This window comes from Chelonia mydas, chromosome 8 (genome assembly GCF_015237465.2).
Source record: "Chelonia mydas isolate rCheMyd1 chromosome 8, rCheMyd1.pri.v2, whole genome shotgun sequence".
Classification (NCBI taxonomy): domain Eukaryota; kingdom Metazoa; phylum Chordata; order Testudines; family Cheloniidae; genus Chelonia; species Chelonia mydas.
The window spans coordinates 55,001,219-55,014,699 of NC_057854.1; the positions used below are offsets into that span (position 1 = coordinate 55,001,219).

Consider the following 13,481-nt stretch of genomic DNA (forward strand, 5'->3'; position numbering starts at 1 on the left):
ACTAAGAGAATAAACTCTTTTAGTTCTTTTAATTGGGGGGGAAAAAATATCAGCTGTCAGAAATGATTGTGAGTGTTCATTTTGTTTTGTTCTGGAACTCATTAGGATTTTTACACAGTGAGGTGTTTCTGTATCTTACTAATTTAGATGTATATCATTCCAGGGTATTTTTGCTCTTTTACAAAACATCTTTTAAACTTTTTTCTTTTTCTTTTTTTAGAGTTTTGACCCCAAACAGTAGTTTTCAAGACATTTGGATGCTCTATAACTTCCTAATCAGTAATGAGGTATGAAATTTATCTTTTTGAAAATCTTTAATGGAAATGTATAATGAAGATGAATCATAGAACTGGAAGGGACCTCGAGAGGTCATCTAGTCCAGTCCCCTGCACTCAAGGCAGGACTAAGTATTATCTGGACCATCCCTGACAAGTGTTTGTCCAGCCTGCTCTTAAAAATCCCCAAATGTCATACTACAGGCAAATGTAGTGAGTTGCCTAACCAGTAGAGCTACCATTCATGGTCCAATTGAGCTAGAATTGTGAAATTTGGTACTCTTGGTCATTATTCGTCATAAAGTCTAAGGGGGAAAAATGTCAACTGTTTCTTTCTATCAGATGTCATTGGACTTTCTAATGGAACTCCAACCATTCAGGTACCCTGTTCAAGCTGCAGCCTTGAAATTTAGGACACTGGTTTATTATAAACTCATTACAGGGGAGTTTTTAAAATTAACAGTCACCAAAATATCACCAGTCTAATAATTTACAAAAATAATACTAACTTAATCCATTAGGCAGTCATATGGGGCCTGCAGCCTTCAATTTAGAGAAATTAAGGTAATCTGAGATCACCAGTTGTATTATAGGACTTCAGTTAAAAAGTGTTTGTTTGAAAGTGAGTGCCTGTGTGGGTAGCCACTGCCACATGAGTGATGGTTTGTGCACTAGTTAACATGAACAACAGTATTCCTAAAAACCGCATTAACACAACACACTAAGAAATCAAACTGTATCTTGTTAGAATATATATGAATATATACACTATGCAAGGAATAAAATATTTCAGGAACAAATTGACAATCCAGCAAAAGGCGTCTGTATAAAATTGGAAAGGATGTTGTGACTACAGCTGAGGATGCAGAGTTGGGAGATCTGGGTTCTATTCCTGACTCTTGCATAGAAATGGGCTTTGTGACCTTGAGTGAGGCTCAACATGTGTGCTCATTTTCCCCATCAGTAAAATGATAGTCACCTTCTATGTTTGTTTCGGTCACTTTCCTGGTAACGTATTGCATGTGTTACTTTTTTTTTTTTTTTTTTTTTTGGTCTAGGTTCCTAACTTCTAGATTGTCGATTTTTAGATAACTTTTAACTCCTTATTTTGAAGTTGAATTATATCACATGTGGAAATATCAAAACCTAGAAATATATTTTCACACAGAGTACAAATAATTTACATAAGATTTGTGATGAAATTACGTAGTTACTTTGAAAAACTTAATTCTAGGGATGACATTCAATTCTAGCATTGGAATCGCCAGTTATCTTACTTTTGGTTGTGTTGCTCATTCTAATAGAGCCAACATTCAAGATAAAATGAGTTATTTTTAAAGACTAAACTTGTCATAACAGCACCCAATTGGCAACTAAGTTTAAGGAATCAGTGTACATTAGCAGTTTTGCTGCTAGTTGTCCAGGGTTATACAATGGGTGATGCTATAATATGCTATAGGTATATTTGTAATCTCTTCAGGGCTGCTGCCTTGTCCGTGTGTTTTGTATAGTTCTTAGCACAGTTGGGTTCCAGTCTTGATTGGAACCTCTAAGACCTACTAGAATATAAATAATAACCCTCACCACAATCACATGGGTCAGTTGTTACAGAAAGATGACCCCTAAACAACAACTGTCCCTATTGTAACTAGGTCACTCTTATCCATTATTTGAATTTTTTTCCCTTTAAAAGTGTGGACCCAAAACAGCAACCTAAGGACCCAAACAGAGAAACAAGTATGTGGCATTGCAGTGTTTGGAATGTTTACATGAAACCTGAAATTCAGAACTCTGTTTATATAGGTCTCTTTTTTTTATTTTATTTTTTTAAAAATCTGCCTCTAGGAGCCACTTCAACATCCTTAAAAATCCTGTTACAAAGCAGACAACAGTGTCTCCCCGATCCTGTTAAACTTGTAAAATAGAAAATATTGTTCTGTTGATAACAGATCAGGGACACTATCGGACACTTGAACTCAAAATAAAAGACTAATGGGTCCATATAAGTATGGGCATTCAAAAAATATGTATTCCATATAGGCATTTTATTACAGGATGTATTACTATTTTCACATCTACTGTGTATGCTTAGTATATTTGTTTATGGATTTCAGAGCTCAGAATTCTTTAAATCTTTTGCTATGGAATTGGGGGAATGATTCTTTCTGTACTAGAGAGTTATCTGGAAGCTGCTATAAAAATGCTATTAAATAAAATCAGGATGATACTTACACTGTTAGCTCCAGATTGTTTTGCCCTATCGTTCTGAATAGGGAGTACTTGATCTGTACTATATAGTCTGACTTCAATTCTTTTCCCATTGTCTAGACTTGAGATCGTTCCAGTTAAGTGTGTAAACATTAGGTCCAATGTATGTTATGTCAGCCATGAGACTTTAATTAGTATGTGATCCTAAGTAACTCTCCCTCTTTCATCTTAGATAAATACCAGCATAAAATTTACTGCTGAGGAACTCTATGAGTGTGTTTCACAGGAAGTGTATAGGTAAGTCAGTTATTGATTACGTCTACTGGATTTCCTGAAACAGTTGTAGCACTGTATTTTGTTAAGCTTTACTTTATGGTACTTGGAGATTTTTCTAAGAGAAAATAACCATTATCCCCCTACTATACAAAATAGTTCTTAAGATTTATTGAGGGAGCTGATCTGTTGTTTGCTTCCAACTTACTGTTTTTGATCCACTATATGTTTGAGTTTTCTTAAAGGTTTGTCTACATGCTGGCCCGTCTGGACACCACTGGCACACTCTAAATGTCTCCTAGTGTTTATTAATGTAGGCCCTAGAAACTGGACACTAAAGTACACTAAGTGCCTTTGAGTGTGCCAGCAGGGTTCATATAGGCCAGTGAATGCATGACATGCTAGTGCACACTAGAATTTCACATATTTTAGCACCGACTAATGCACATGTAGACCAGCCCTAAGTCTGGAATAAACTCAGTCCAAAGAAGTAGGTTCTTAGAAGTAAACAAACTTAATATAGAAGCTTTTGTTTGTTTTGTTTTTTAAAAAATAAATTGAAAAAAGAGGTTGAATTGTACAAACATTTGGGGATAAGGGTGACTGGTGTCTAAAGCTTTGCCTACACTAGAATTTTGAGCTGCATTTGGCATGGACATCAAACACTGTTCTTCCCCTACACCTGCTAGTTGTGGACTTTGTCCTGCTGGTGTGGACAGGGCTAACAAAGCTCAACACCCTGCTAATATAGGGGAGAACAAGAAGTCTACCATGCTTAGTGTTTGTGCACACACCTAGGGTAATGTGCACATTATTTTGGGGGAGAATACTTGGTAAAACAAAACCCTATCCACAGCCATGTTGAGAATCATGCTCTGACAGCCATTTATGAACTTAGGCTCTGATTCAGCAAAGGACTTAAGCATGTGTTTTAAATTGATGTCAGTGGAACGTAAGTACATGAGTAAATGCATTGCTGAATTGGGAACATAGTTCTAACTGTCACAAATAGAGCCATGGTGTGGCCTATCACAGGCAGAAATAACGGAGGCTTGATTGTTGATCTTAAACCAAATGGAGATATTGCCTCAAATTACTTAATTTCCCATCTTTCTCAGTGTGTTTCTTTATATTTGGATCTGAGCAACTGGAAATGTTTTGTGTGTGTGTGTGTGTGTGTGAAGAAATGTTAGAGACAACAACAAGAAGGGGTTCTTCAAATACGTCAGCCAAAAAAGAAAGATCAAGGATGGTGTGGGTCCATTGCTCAATGGAGAAGGTAAGTTGGTAACGGAAGATGATAGGAAGGCGGAGCTGCTCAATCCCTATTTTGCTTCAGTCTTTGCTAGTTATCTGGTCACATATTGTTTTTTGGGAGAAGTTACCATAGACAATAAAGGGGAAGGGATGCAGATCAGGTTAAGTAAAGAACACCTCAGAGATTTTTCTGACCAATTTGAATGGGGCCGAATGCTATTCACCTGAGGTTATGGAAGGAATTAGCTGAAGAAATCTTGGAGCCACTGGCAATAATAATTATAAAATCATGCATGACAGGAGAGGCAAAGACACTTCTGAGTCAGGAATGGTGATCTTTAACTGGTACACCCAGAGCCTATTTTCAGTATCTTCCATGCATCTCCTTTGTCCTATCCCCTTTTTTCACAAGTAGAAAAGGGATGTATTTGAGTTTCATGACATCAGTAGCATGTTCTGAGCTGTGATGATGGCAAAACAACATGCTATAAAAATGCTAATGCTATCAGGCTCCCTCTTGCAGTAAGGAGATGTAGAAACAATCCCTGTTGGCCCATTGAGAATTGGATATAGCTACTATAAATCGATAGTCCCAGATGGAACTCATACCCTATTGCACAATTTCTTTGTTAGCGTAAGAGAGCCTGGATGTTAAATCTTGCCTTTCATGTTCATCTTGTCTACTAATCAATTGGCACTACAATATCTTAGGCAGGATTTTAATTAAGTCGGAAGGAAATTAAATATTTGTGTTTGAGTTGCAGATATTTTCCTGAGCTTGTTTCTAAGGAATATCTTAGACTGTATTGTCAAAATCGTTCTGATTGCTTTCCAGGTTCATAATTTGTATCGGTATTGTTCACTAGCTAACTTTGTAAATAGACCTGCCCCATGTTATTTGTATGTTGTTGTGTTATTGGCTAGATAAGTGGAGGAAAATGTCTGTAAGGCTGTCTGCACTTACAGCATCATGTCGAGTACGTACACTGCATGCCCCCCCAGCATGGGTATAAATAGCAATGAAGACAGTGACTCACTGCTTAGGCGAACAAAGACATGCCAGAACTTTAGGGTTTGTGTATATATATGTGTCTCTTAATGCCCAGGCCATGCCTCCCCTATCTACACTGGAATTTTTAGCAGTGCAGCATCCTGCTGCCTCCCCACTGTTGAGCCTTTCCCTGCTGCAGAGAGAGGCTCCAGTAGCAGGGAAAGGCACTGGTGGGACAAGGCAGCGGGGAAAGGGTCTGGCAGCTCCCTGCTACTGGAGCATTTCTCTGCTGCAGTGAAATTCTCCTGCAGATTTCCACTGCCAGAGCCTCTCCCTGCTGAAGAAGTCCTTCACTGCCACATGTTGCTATGTATTGCAGTGTGGATATAGCCACAGTGGAAAGCACGCATGTAGCTACACTTATACTACCTGCCACCACAAGTGTATAGAAGGGCAAAGAGACATAATCAGGCAGTTTCTAACAGTTGTGTTGCAAGTGAGTTCAAACATAACTATAGTTGGTAATTAGAATGTCTTCATGCATTATCCTGTCACTGCTGTAAATTATTCCCAGAAGTCATGTCATACATTTGAATGATTTCGCTTTCATAGATGGGCTGTATTGACATGTAATATTCACCTGTTGAAGAGAAATAATGTGTGTGTAAACTATGCAGCACCTGGTTTGAAGTGTTATTTAAGGGAACAGACCTGTCGTGTGCTTATGTGAGTAGGCTGTTTAATGTCCCTAAGTCCTCTGTGATAAAATATTTTAGTAGATCCATGATAAAATGTTTCTTCGTAAAAAATAAATGTTCAAAATGGCTGGGCGAGGGCGAGGGGGGAAATCACTGAAATTGCATTTAACCAGCTTTAGATCCTTAATGTTCAGATTGTTATTGCCTAACAAAACTCTAAATGCAAAATAGTTGCAGATACAGTGTAAATGCACCCTTGCCTGGAGCAGATAACTGAATTTATCTTAAGTAATTTAGTCATTTTAGTCTTGGATCTGCAACTGACTCAATTGCTGTTTCTTCAGGCTGCATGAAAGCATTTAGTTTAAACTTGCAGCTCAAAGTAAAGGCTTGATCCTACAACTCTTACTTGCATTAGTAGTCATTACTTCCAGGCACACACTGATTCCAGTGAGTGCGACTACTCATGTGAATAAGGGTTACAGGACCAGGCTCTATGTTCAATATCTGTGATCCTATTTGATCTCGACAGAGTTAGCCAAAAACTGTTTTCCCTTCACAACACGCATCACTCACTCAAAAGCACAAGCAAGCATCAGCAATATGGGTTGTGTTGGAGGAAGCTTGTGCTGTAACTGAAATGCCTAGCTACACAGAAAGAGGAGCTACAAAGTGGACAAAGTAAACTGGTGTGATACCACTGCTTAATTTAAAACTTGCTGTGAATGAAGAAGCTTAACAGATAAAGAGCCAAAGGACCTAGAGGGTCTGTCTCTTACTCTTTACCCAGGCAAATGCCCACTGCATTCATTGTTTCAAGCATGGCATTAACTTAATCCTACTGTAATATTTGCATAGGCATTTGCCTCATTTGTCCCGAAACGAATAATTATAACCTGTGTTTAAAAAGGGCTGAGATTAATGATCTCCAGTGTTTTTACGTTGCTGCCTTGCACACACAATGCTTAATTCAAGCAGACAGGTATTTTTGGCACTTGGCAAAGACAACATGCTCTGTTAATGCTTCCTGCTCTTGCAGTGAGGTAGGAAAGAGCAACGAGCCACTGGCATTTTCAGAACGATGGTCAGGTGTAGATGTAAAATGGAAAAAGGTATATTTCTGCTATGCAGCCTTTAATGTACTGTGATTATGTATTGGGTATTATAGAAGTGTGCGGGAATGATTGTGAAAGTGACTGTTTACAAAACAAAACTTTTCCTACTGCTCTTCTCCGCTCCTCTGTGTCTTATCTGCTGAAAAAATTGAGTTTTATTACTTAGGATAATGCAGAGGTAACATAGCAGCCAAGTTCTGCTTCTGGAATCTTTATTGTAACTATGTGGTATGAGGTAGAAATGTATTCTCCAGCACTGGAAAACTGTATTCGGGATTTGAAAAGCAGTTAGAACAATCTTGTTTTGGCTGATACTTTAGCAGATTTAGGCGCTTGAATGTAAAACCCATAATCCCTTAAATCCTTACTCATGCAGGTAGTCCCAATTAAATCAGTGGGCCAACTCATGTGATTCTTTGCCCTGGACATGAGTCATTAACAAAATATAAATAAGGACCCCATAGATGTCACTATCGTTAACTTTTTCTACCAAAACCATGCTTTAGCCCTTTGTACTTGATTGATTGTTGCATGGCTCTTACTGTTTCTGTTTTATATCTAGTAATTTTATTTATTTATTTATTTAATGGCTAGTAATTGAGGCCATTAGAATTTTGTGCTATTTCCATAGCAAGAATCTTTCAGGGTAGTGATATCCGGGCTTTTAGTGATTCTATGTAATCAGTTGGATGTTGGCTGTGAAATTCCATAGTTTTGGCCATGTCTAGACCTCTGGCTAGGCAGACAGCTTGTAACAATTATTTATGCAATAAATTTGTGTGTTAAAGGTGCCGTACAATAGTCTCCTTTGCATAGTAAAGTGAAATAAAACACATTCTTAAAAAAAAAAGGGGGGGGGGCAAAAACAATCTCCACCCCCAAGATTCTCTTGTGACAAAGTAATGGATGCTCAGGATGATTTAGTTATTCAAGTACTGCAGTGACTAAATCCAAATATACCAGTATTAGTTAGACTGTCTCCAAAGGCTATCTTTCCTTCATTAATGATATTTGAAATGTATATACTGCCATCATTACCAAACTGATAGCTCCATTTATAAACCAGGGAGAACTTCATCCACTGACAGCAGTGGAGCCACTTCTGGCATGACACTAAGTGACCATTATTTAAATAGCTGTAAAATATCAGTTCACAAACAGATGAAAGGAATGTATTTCTGTAGCTAGAAAAAGTCTCAGTAGCTGAGCAAAGTGTTGATAGGAAATAAAAACCTAACCGTTCAAATACAGATGGGGTCTTGACTGAATGGTAGGACTAGCAATAGTTTTGGACCATCTCAGCATTACTTGTGGGTCTTGTGACAGTTTGACTTTTTGCCAGACTGTTTCCGCTCTGCTTTTCAGAGGCATTATGTTACCTGTGCATTAGAACAGTGGTCTCGAAAGTGGGGTGAGCAAGATCATCCCTGGGGGTGCACGGCAGGAGGCGCGCCGCCCAAGGAGCGCTGTTGGCACAGCGGCTGCAGCGCTCCCGCACCTTTGATTCTTTGGCGGCATCTCTTCTTCTTCCTTTTTTTTTTTTTTTTTTTTGCGCTTCCCTAGAGCTGGCCTGGGGGTGCCCCATCCAAAAAGTTTGGAGACAACTGCATTAGAACCCCTTGGCATCAAGGACATACTGCTGAAATCCTTACTTGGGCAAAATGCACACTAAATTCATATCAAGTGTTGCCTGGGTAGACGGTGGTATTGGGACTGTAATGCCAATAGGTGTTAGATTTTTAATGCTGCACATAATTGCAATGGATGTAGATCTAAGAGATTCAGTGCCAACTGCAACATACTTCATGATAAAACTTCTATTGTAAATTGTTTTGTCCAACTATTATTACTTAGATTTTTTTTTTTTTTTCAACACTATGACAAAGCCAGTGTAATAAGTCAAAATAGCTTCATGGACAACAGCCAGAGCGACTGAGACTTATTTGAAGGTAGGGGTAGTGACTGTATGCTGTGTTGCAGGGTAGTTACCACAGAGATATTGTATAGAATTTCTATGTGGCTGTCATTTTAGGAGATTTATAGTAATCAATAAATACACTGGAGGGTAGGGATAGGATATAGAGGGCCTACACAAATTAGAGGATTGGGCCAAAAGAAATCTGAGGTTCAACAAGGACAAGTGCAGAGTCCTGCACTTAGGACAGAAGAATCCCATGCACCGCTACAGACTAGGGACCGAATGGCTAGGCAGCAGTTCTGCAGAAAAGGACCTAGGGGTTACAGTGGACGAGAAGCTGGATATGAGTCAACAGTGTGCCCTTGTTGCCAAGAAGGCCAGTGGCGTTTTGGGCTGTATAAGTAGGGGCACTGCCAGGAGATCGAGGGACGTGATCGTTCCCCTCTATTCGACATTGGTGAGGCCTCATCTGGAATACTGTGTCCAGTTTTGGGCCCCACACTACAAGAAGGATGTGGAAAAATTGGAAAACGTCCAGCGGAGGGCAACAAAAATGATTAGGGGACTGGAACACATGACTTATGAGGAGAGGCTGAGGGAACGGGGATTGTTTAGTCAATGGAAGAGAAGAATGAGGGGGGATTTGATAGCTGCTTTCAACTACCTGAAAGGGGGTTCCAAAGAGGATAGATCTAGACTGTTCTCAGTGGTAGCTGATGACAGAACAAGGAGTAATGGTCTCAAGTTGCAGTGGGGGAGGTTTAGGTTGGATATCAGGAAAAAAATTTTCACTAGGAGGGTGGTGAAACACTGGAATGCGTTACCTAGGGAGGTGGTGGAATCTCCTTCCTTAGAAGTTTTTAAGGTCAGGCTTGACAAAGCCCTGGCTGGGATGATTTAGTTGGGGATTGGTCCTGCTTTGAGCAGGGGGTTGGACTAGATGACCTCCTGAGGTCCCTTCCAACCCTGATATTCTATGATGATCTCTAGTTCTCTTTGTAGCCTAGTCTTTAAATTATGCATCTGCCATTTAGGTAATTGTAACTTCCTCTGCCCATATCCATTTTAAGACTTGCAAAAATTGGTTCCATGAGTTGTCTGTGAGCATTGACATTCCCAATTAGAATGGAGCAAGTAATTCATAAGGAATGTTATTCAACAAATATATTTGTCTGTTCACATATTCTGATGAGAAAAGTTACAATCGGCTCAAAATTATTTGCTGAGTTACTTCTTCAAACAATTCTTGGTATGTAACTCAATTGTGGCAGTTTGTTACAAGTATGAGCTGTTTTGACTGGATACAGGGGACCTATAATGTGCTCCTGTTCCCAATTGGCTCAGTATCTTAGCATCCCTTGCACAGGGCATATTCTCACTAGCATGAATTTAAAATCTGTGAGAAATAGGAATAGCTTGTTACTGTTAGCTATTTCTGTGGATATTCCTGCTGGTAAACGTGTTAAGATTAATATTTTAATTTGCTTTGAGTCTTAATTTTCTTCCAATAGTGCAGCAAAATACATTTTGAATGTACTATGGGTTTTTTGTTTCAGTATTTGCCAGCTTTAATAGTGATGTGAAGCTAAAATAGAGTGAGATCTACCACTTAATATCCAACACAAGATCAAGTTAGAAAGAAAATTTAAGACATACAGATGTCAGATCTAGCAAAATAGCTTGCTGCCTTAGGAAAGGTTTAGCTGTTCGAATGAAGTTTAAAAGAGCATCTCTGTGTGGTTTTGTGAAACCCCAGGGGAGGGGGAGCAGAGGCTACCTCAGTAAAAACTATGAAACTCATTGACTTTTTTTTTACAGCCACACCAAATATGTATTCAGACTCTCTCTCTCTTTTTTAACAAAAATTGGAAATCAGGCAATTTGGAAGGTGGTTTTATTTATTCTCTCCTCTAAAAATTTATTACCTTTCTCAGACAAGGGGTCTACTCATAGTTTGAAAGGCCTGTGTGTGTGTGTCTGCAATGGATACCATTTTAAATTAAAACTCAGCAGTTGCCACTCTGCATACTCAGTGTGTTGTTTAAAATAGAAGTTACTCTGATTGCTGCAGGTACCTAGGGTTTAATACCCCTTGGAGCAGATCCTCAACTGCTGTAAACTGACAATGGAACGTCTACAATTTTCACCAGTTGACTATCTGCCCCATTGTATGTATTGCTTGTGTACTGTGTTAAGGAGGTATTATAACAGGATCCTCTTTCATCTACATGAGCTACAATTAAACAAAAAAAACCAAACAAAAGTGAAACAAAATAAATTTTGAACGATCATTGGTTAACGCTAGAACAATGGGTCCTCAGGATTCCTTTTCAGAAACACAGTATAAGTCATACAGTACCTGTACTCTGAATGAGCAGTATTAAGCCATGTCTAAACTAAATGTTAATGATTGTACTAACAGAATCCCATGAAAGTTAAATGCCTAATTTTGAGAATATGCACACTCATTATTTTCGAGACTGAGGGAGAGGGCAAAATAAGGTCACAGATTTGTGTGTAGCATCGGGGCAGCTTCTAGCTCCAGTGCAGCGGTTCTAAAACTGTGGGTTGGGACCCCCCAAAGTGGGTCATGATCTCCTTTGAATGGGGCCGTCAGGGCTGGCTTAGACTTGCTGGGGGGGCTGAAACCCAAGCCCTCTGCCCAGGGCCAAAGCCCAAGGGCTTCAGTCCTGTGAGACAGGGCTCAGATTACAGGCCCCCTGCCTAGGGCTGAAGCTCCCAAGCTTCAGCTTTGGCTCCCCAGAGCAGAGAGGATCAGATTTTGCCACCCCCCACCCCCCAGGGCAGTGAGCCTTGAGCAGGCTCAGGCTTCAGTTCCCCCCTCCTGGGGATGTAAGGGGGGGGGGGGGGGTCATGGTGCAATGAAGTTTGAGAACCCCTGCTCTAATGGATAGGCAGCTAAGTTCTACTGTATGCTCTTTTGCAGCAATTGAGCATCAGGGCCATACAATGATCAACCTTTATAAACTTTCCAGTTATCTCAGATGAGGTTATCATAAAAACTGAGGTTTACTGTAGGAAAACAGAAAACACAGCAAATAGGCTCTAATTCATCAAGGTACTGTGCCTAACTTCATGCGTACAAGTAGTCTCACTGAAGTCTGCTCACATACTTAAGCCCTTAATTTTAAATTCCTTGTGGAAATGGGGCTGTTATGAGGCAATCTTAGGAAAAATTGAGAAGACAAAATCAAAAGTAAAGGAAAAAGTGACTTGTGGAATTTACATGAATTGTTTTAATTCAAAAACAGCTTCAGTGGAAAAGAGCTTTTAAAATCAAATCTGTAGTTTCAACTGCATACATTGGGCAACTTTATTCCATGTACATGACTGTCTAGGTAAATGTTAATTCCATAAATATGGTGATAGTGATGTCTGTTCTTGCAGCATGCAGCTGGGGATGGGAATATTTAGCTTATTTTGAAACTCACTAATATTACTACTTGAAAGATTAAAACAATATGTAGATAAAGGATGGCACTTTTGGCAGATATCAAGATTGTGTGCACAGCCTCTCTGAAAATACCATGTTACTTTGAATAACAATATGCAGCTTTGCTCTCAAAATAGACATTTTATAAGTTATTGACTGCTGATAGGTTGGTTTAATATACATCTTTTCTTTTCCTTTCCTTCTAGAGAGAGGTTAACAGTTGGATGTTGCCAACTGGCACAGCTGGAATACACTATTACACAATGCAATGCATCTGTCCACATGGAGGCCAAAAATAGGGGCTGGTTATGATACTACAATCAAATTCAGGTTTTGAGTTAGTGTTCTCTCCCCCCTTGAACTTCCCCTTCCTTAAACTGTACTTTTTTTAAAAATAAAATGGAAAACTTTGTTAGAACAACCAAAATCTAGTCGTTTTCCTCTGTGCTGTTTAATTTACGCTTGAACCTACTTCCTGAATTAAATGTTTCTCCCGACTCAGCTAGCAACAGGAGTCCACCAGCAGCATTGTTGGCATTCGTGTTAAATCTTGTCTTCCAGAGATGAACACTTAGCATACATCAACTATTTAGACCACTTTAATTTAAAAGTGCAAAAAATAAAGCGTGTTTTTGTATAGTATAGAAAACCGCCCTATAAACACCTCCCTTCTATCACAAACAAAGCAAGAAAACGGTGTGGTGCAAAACAGAGGTTCAAGACCAAATCTACAAAAGCTATTGTGCTCAAACACCTTTAAGTCCAAGCCTGAAGGAAAAATTTTTTTGGTCTGCCTAAAACATGACAGGCAAAATGGAGGAAAAAATAGATTTCAGTGATCAACTTAGTACCACTCAGACCAGTACATACAGCAAAGGGCTGAGAATTTCCTGTCCTTAAGCAAAGAAGGTGTAGGTAAGATCTTAGTGTTATTAGGTGTATGAGTTAAACAGGTACTAACAAGTAAACTGCTTAAAAATTGCTTCCTCTCTAAATTAACTAGTTTTATTTACACATAAGTGATTAGTAATTCTATTTGTCCTGTCCCTTATGGTAGAAATTTGGGTGGTTTTTACATAGTTATCTGAAAAAACCCAAAATGAACACACACACCTTTTCAACCTACCTTTATCTATAAAGGAACTTCTTTTCTACTGCTGGGCACCTTCAAATGATTTCCCTTGCTGCTGTTCAAGTTGCACACATTGCTGTTGGAATGTAATTATAACCTGATTGTTTCCTGAAACAGTTCACAGCTATTCAGTTTCTCTACAGCTAGTTACAATACTTCT

At 39.1% G+C, this 13,481-nt stretch overlaps 1 protein-coding gene across 6 annotated transcripts in view; it reads left to right on the top strand.

Annotated features, from left to right (window-relative positions):
* SWT1 (SWT1 RNA endoribonuclease homolog) overlaps positions 1-12,616 on the top strand; it is a 69,845-nt gene extending 57,229 nt beyond the window's left edge. For 4 of the 6 annotated variants that reach the window (XM_043553092.1, XM_043553093.1, XM_027818979.3 and 1 more), the window contains 3 exons: positions 221-287; positions 2,716-2,780; positions 12,396-12,616. In XM_043553092.1, the coding sequence (XP_043409027.1) occupies positions 221-287; positions 2,716-2,780; positions 12,396-12,501 (238 nt within the window). In that variant the 3' untranslated portion in view covers positions 12,502-12,616. Of the gene's footprint in view, positions 1-220; positions 288-2,715; positions 2,781-3,874; positions 3,915-3,940; positions 4,036-12,395 lie in introns of those variants that run through there. The other 2 variants (XM_043553090.1, XM_037907904.2) reach the window with 2 other exon arrangements.
* Positions 12,617-13,481: the final 865 nt, after the last annotated feature.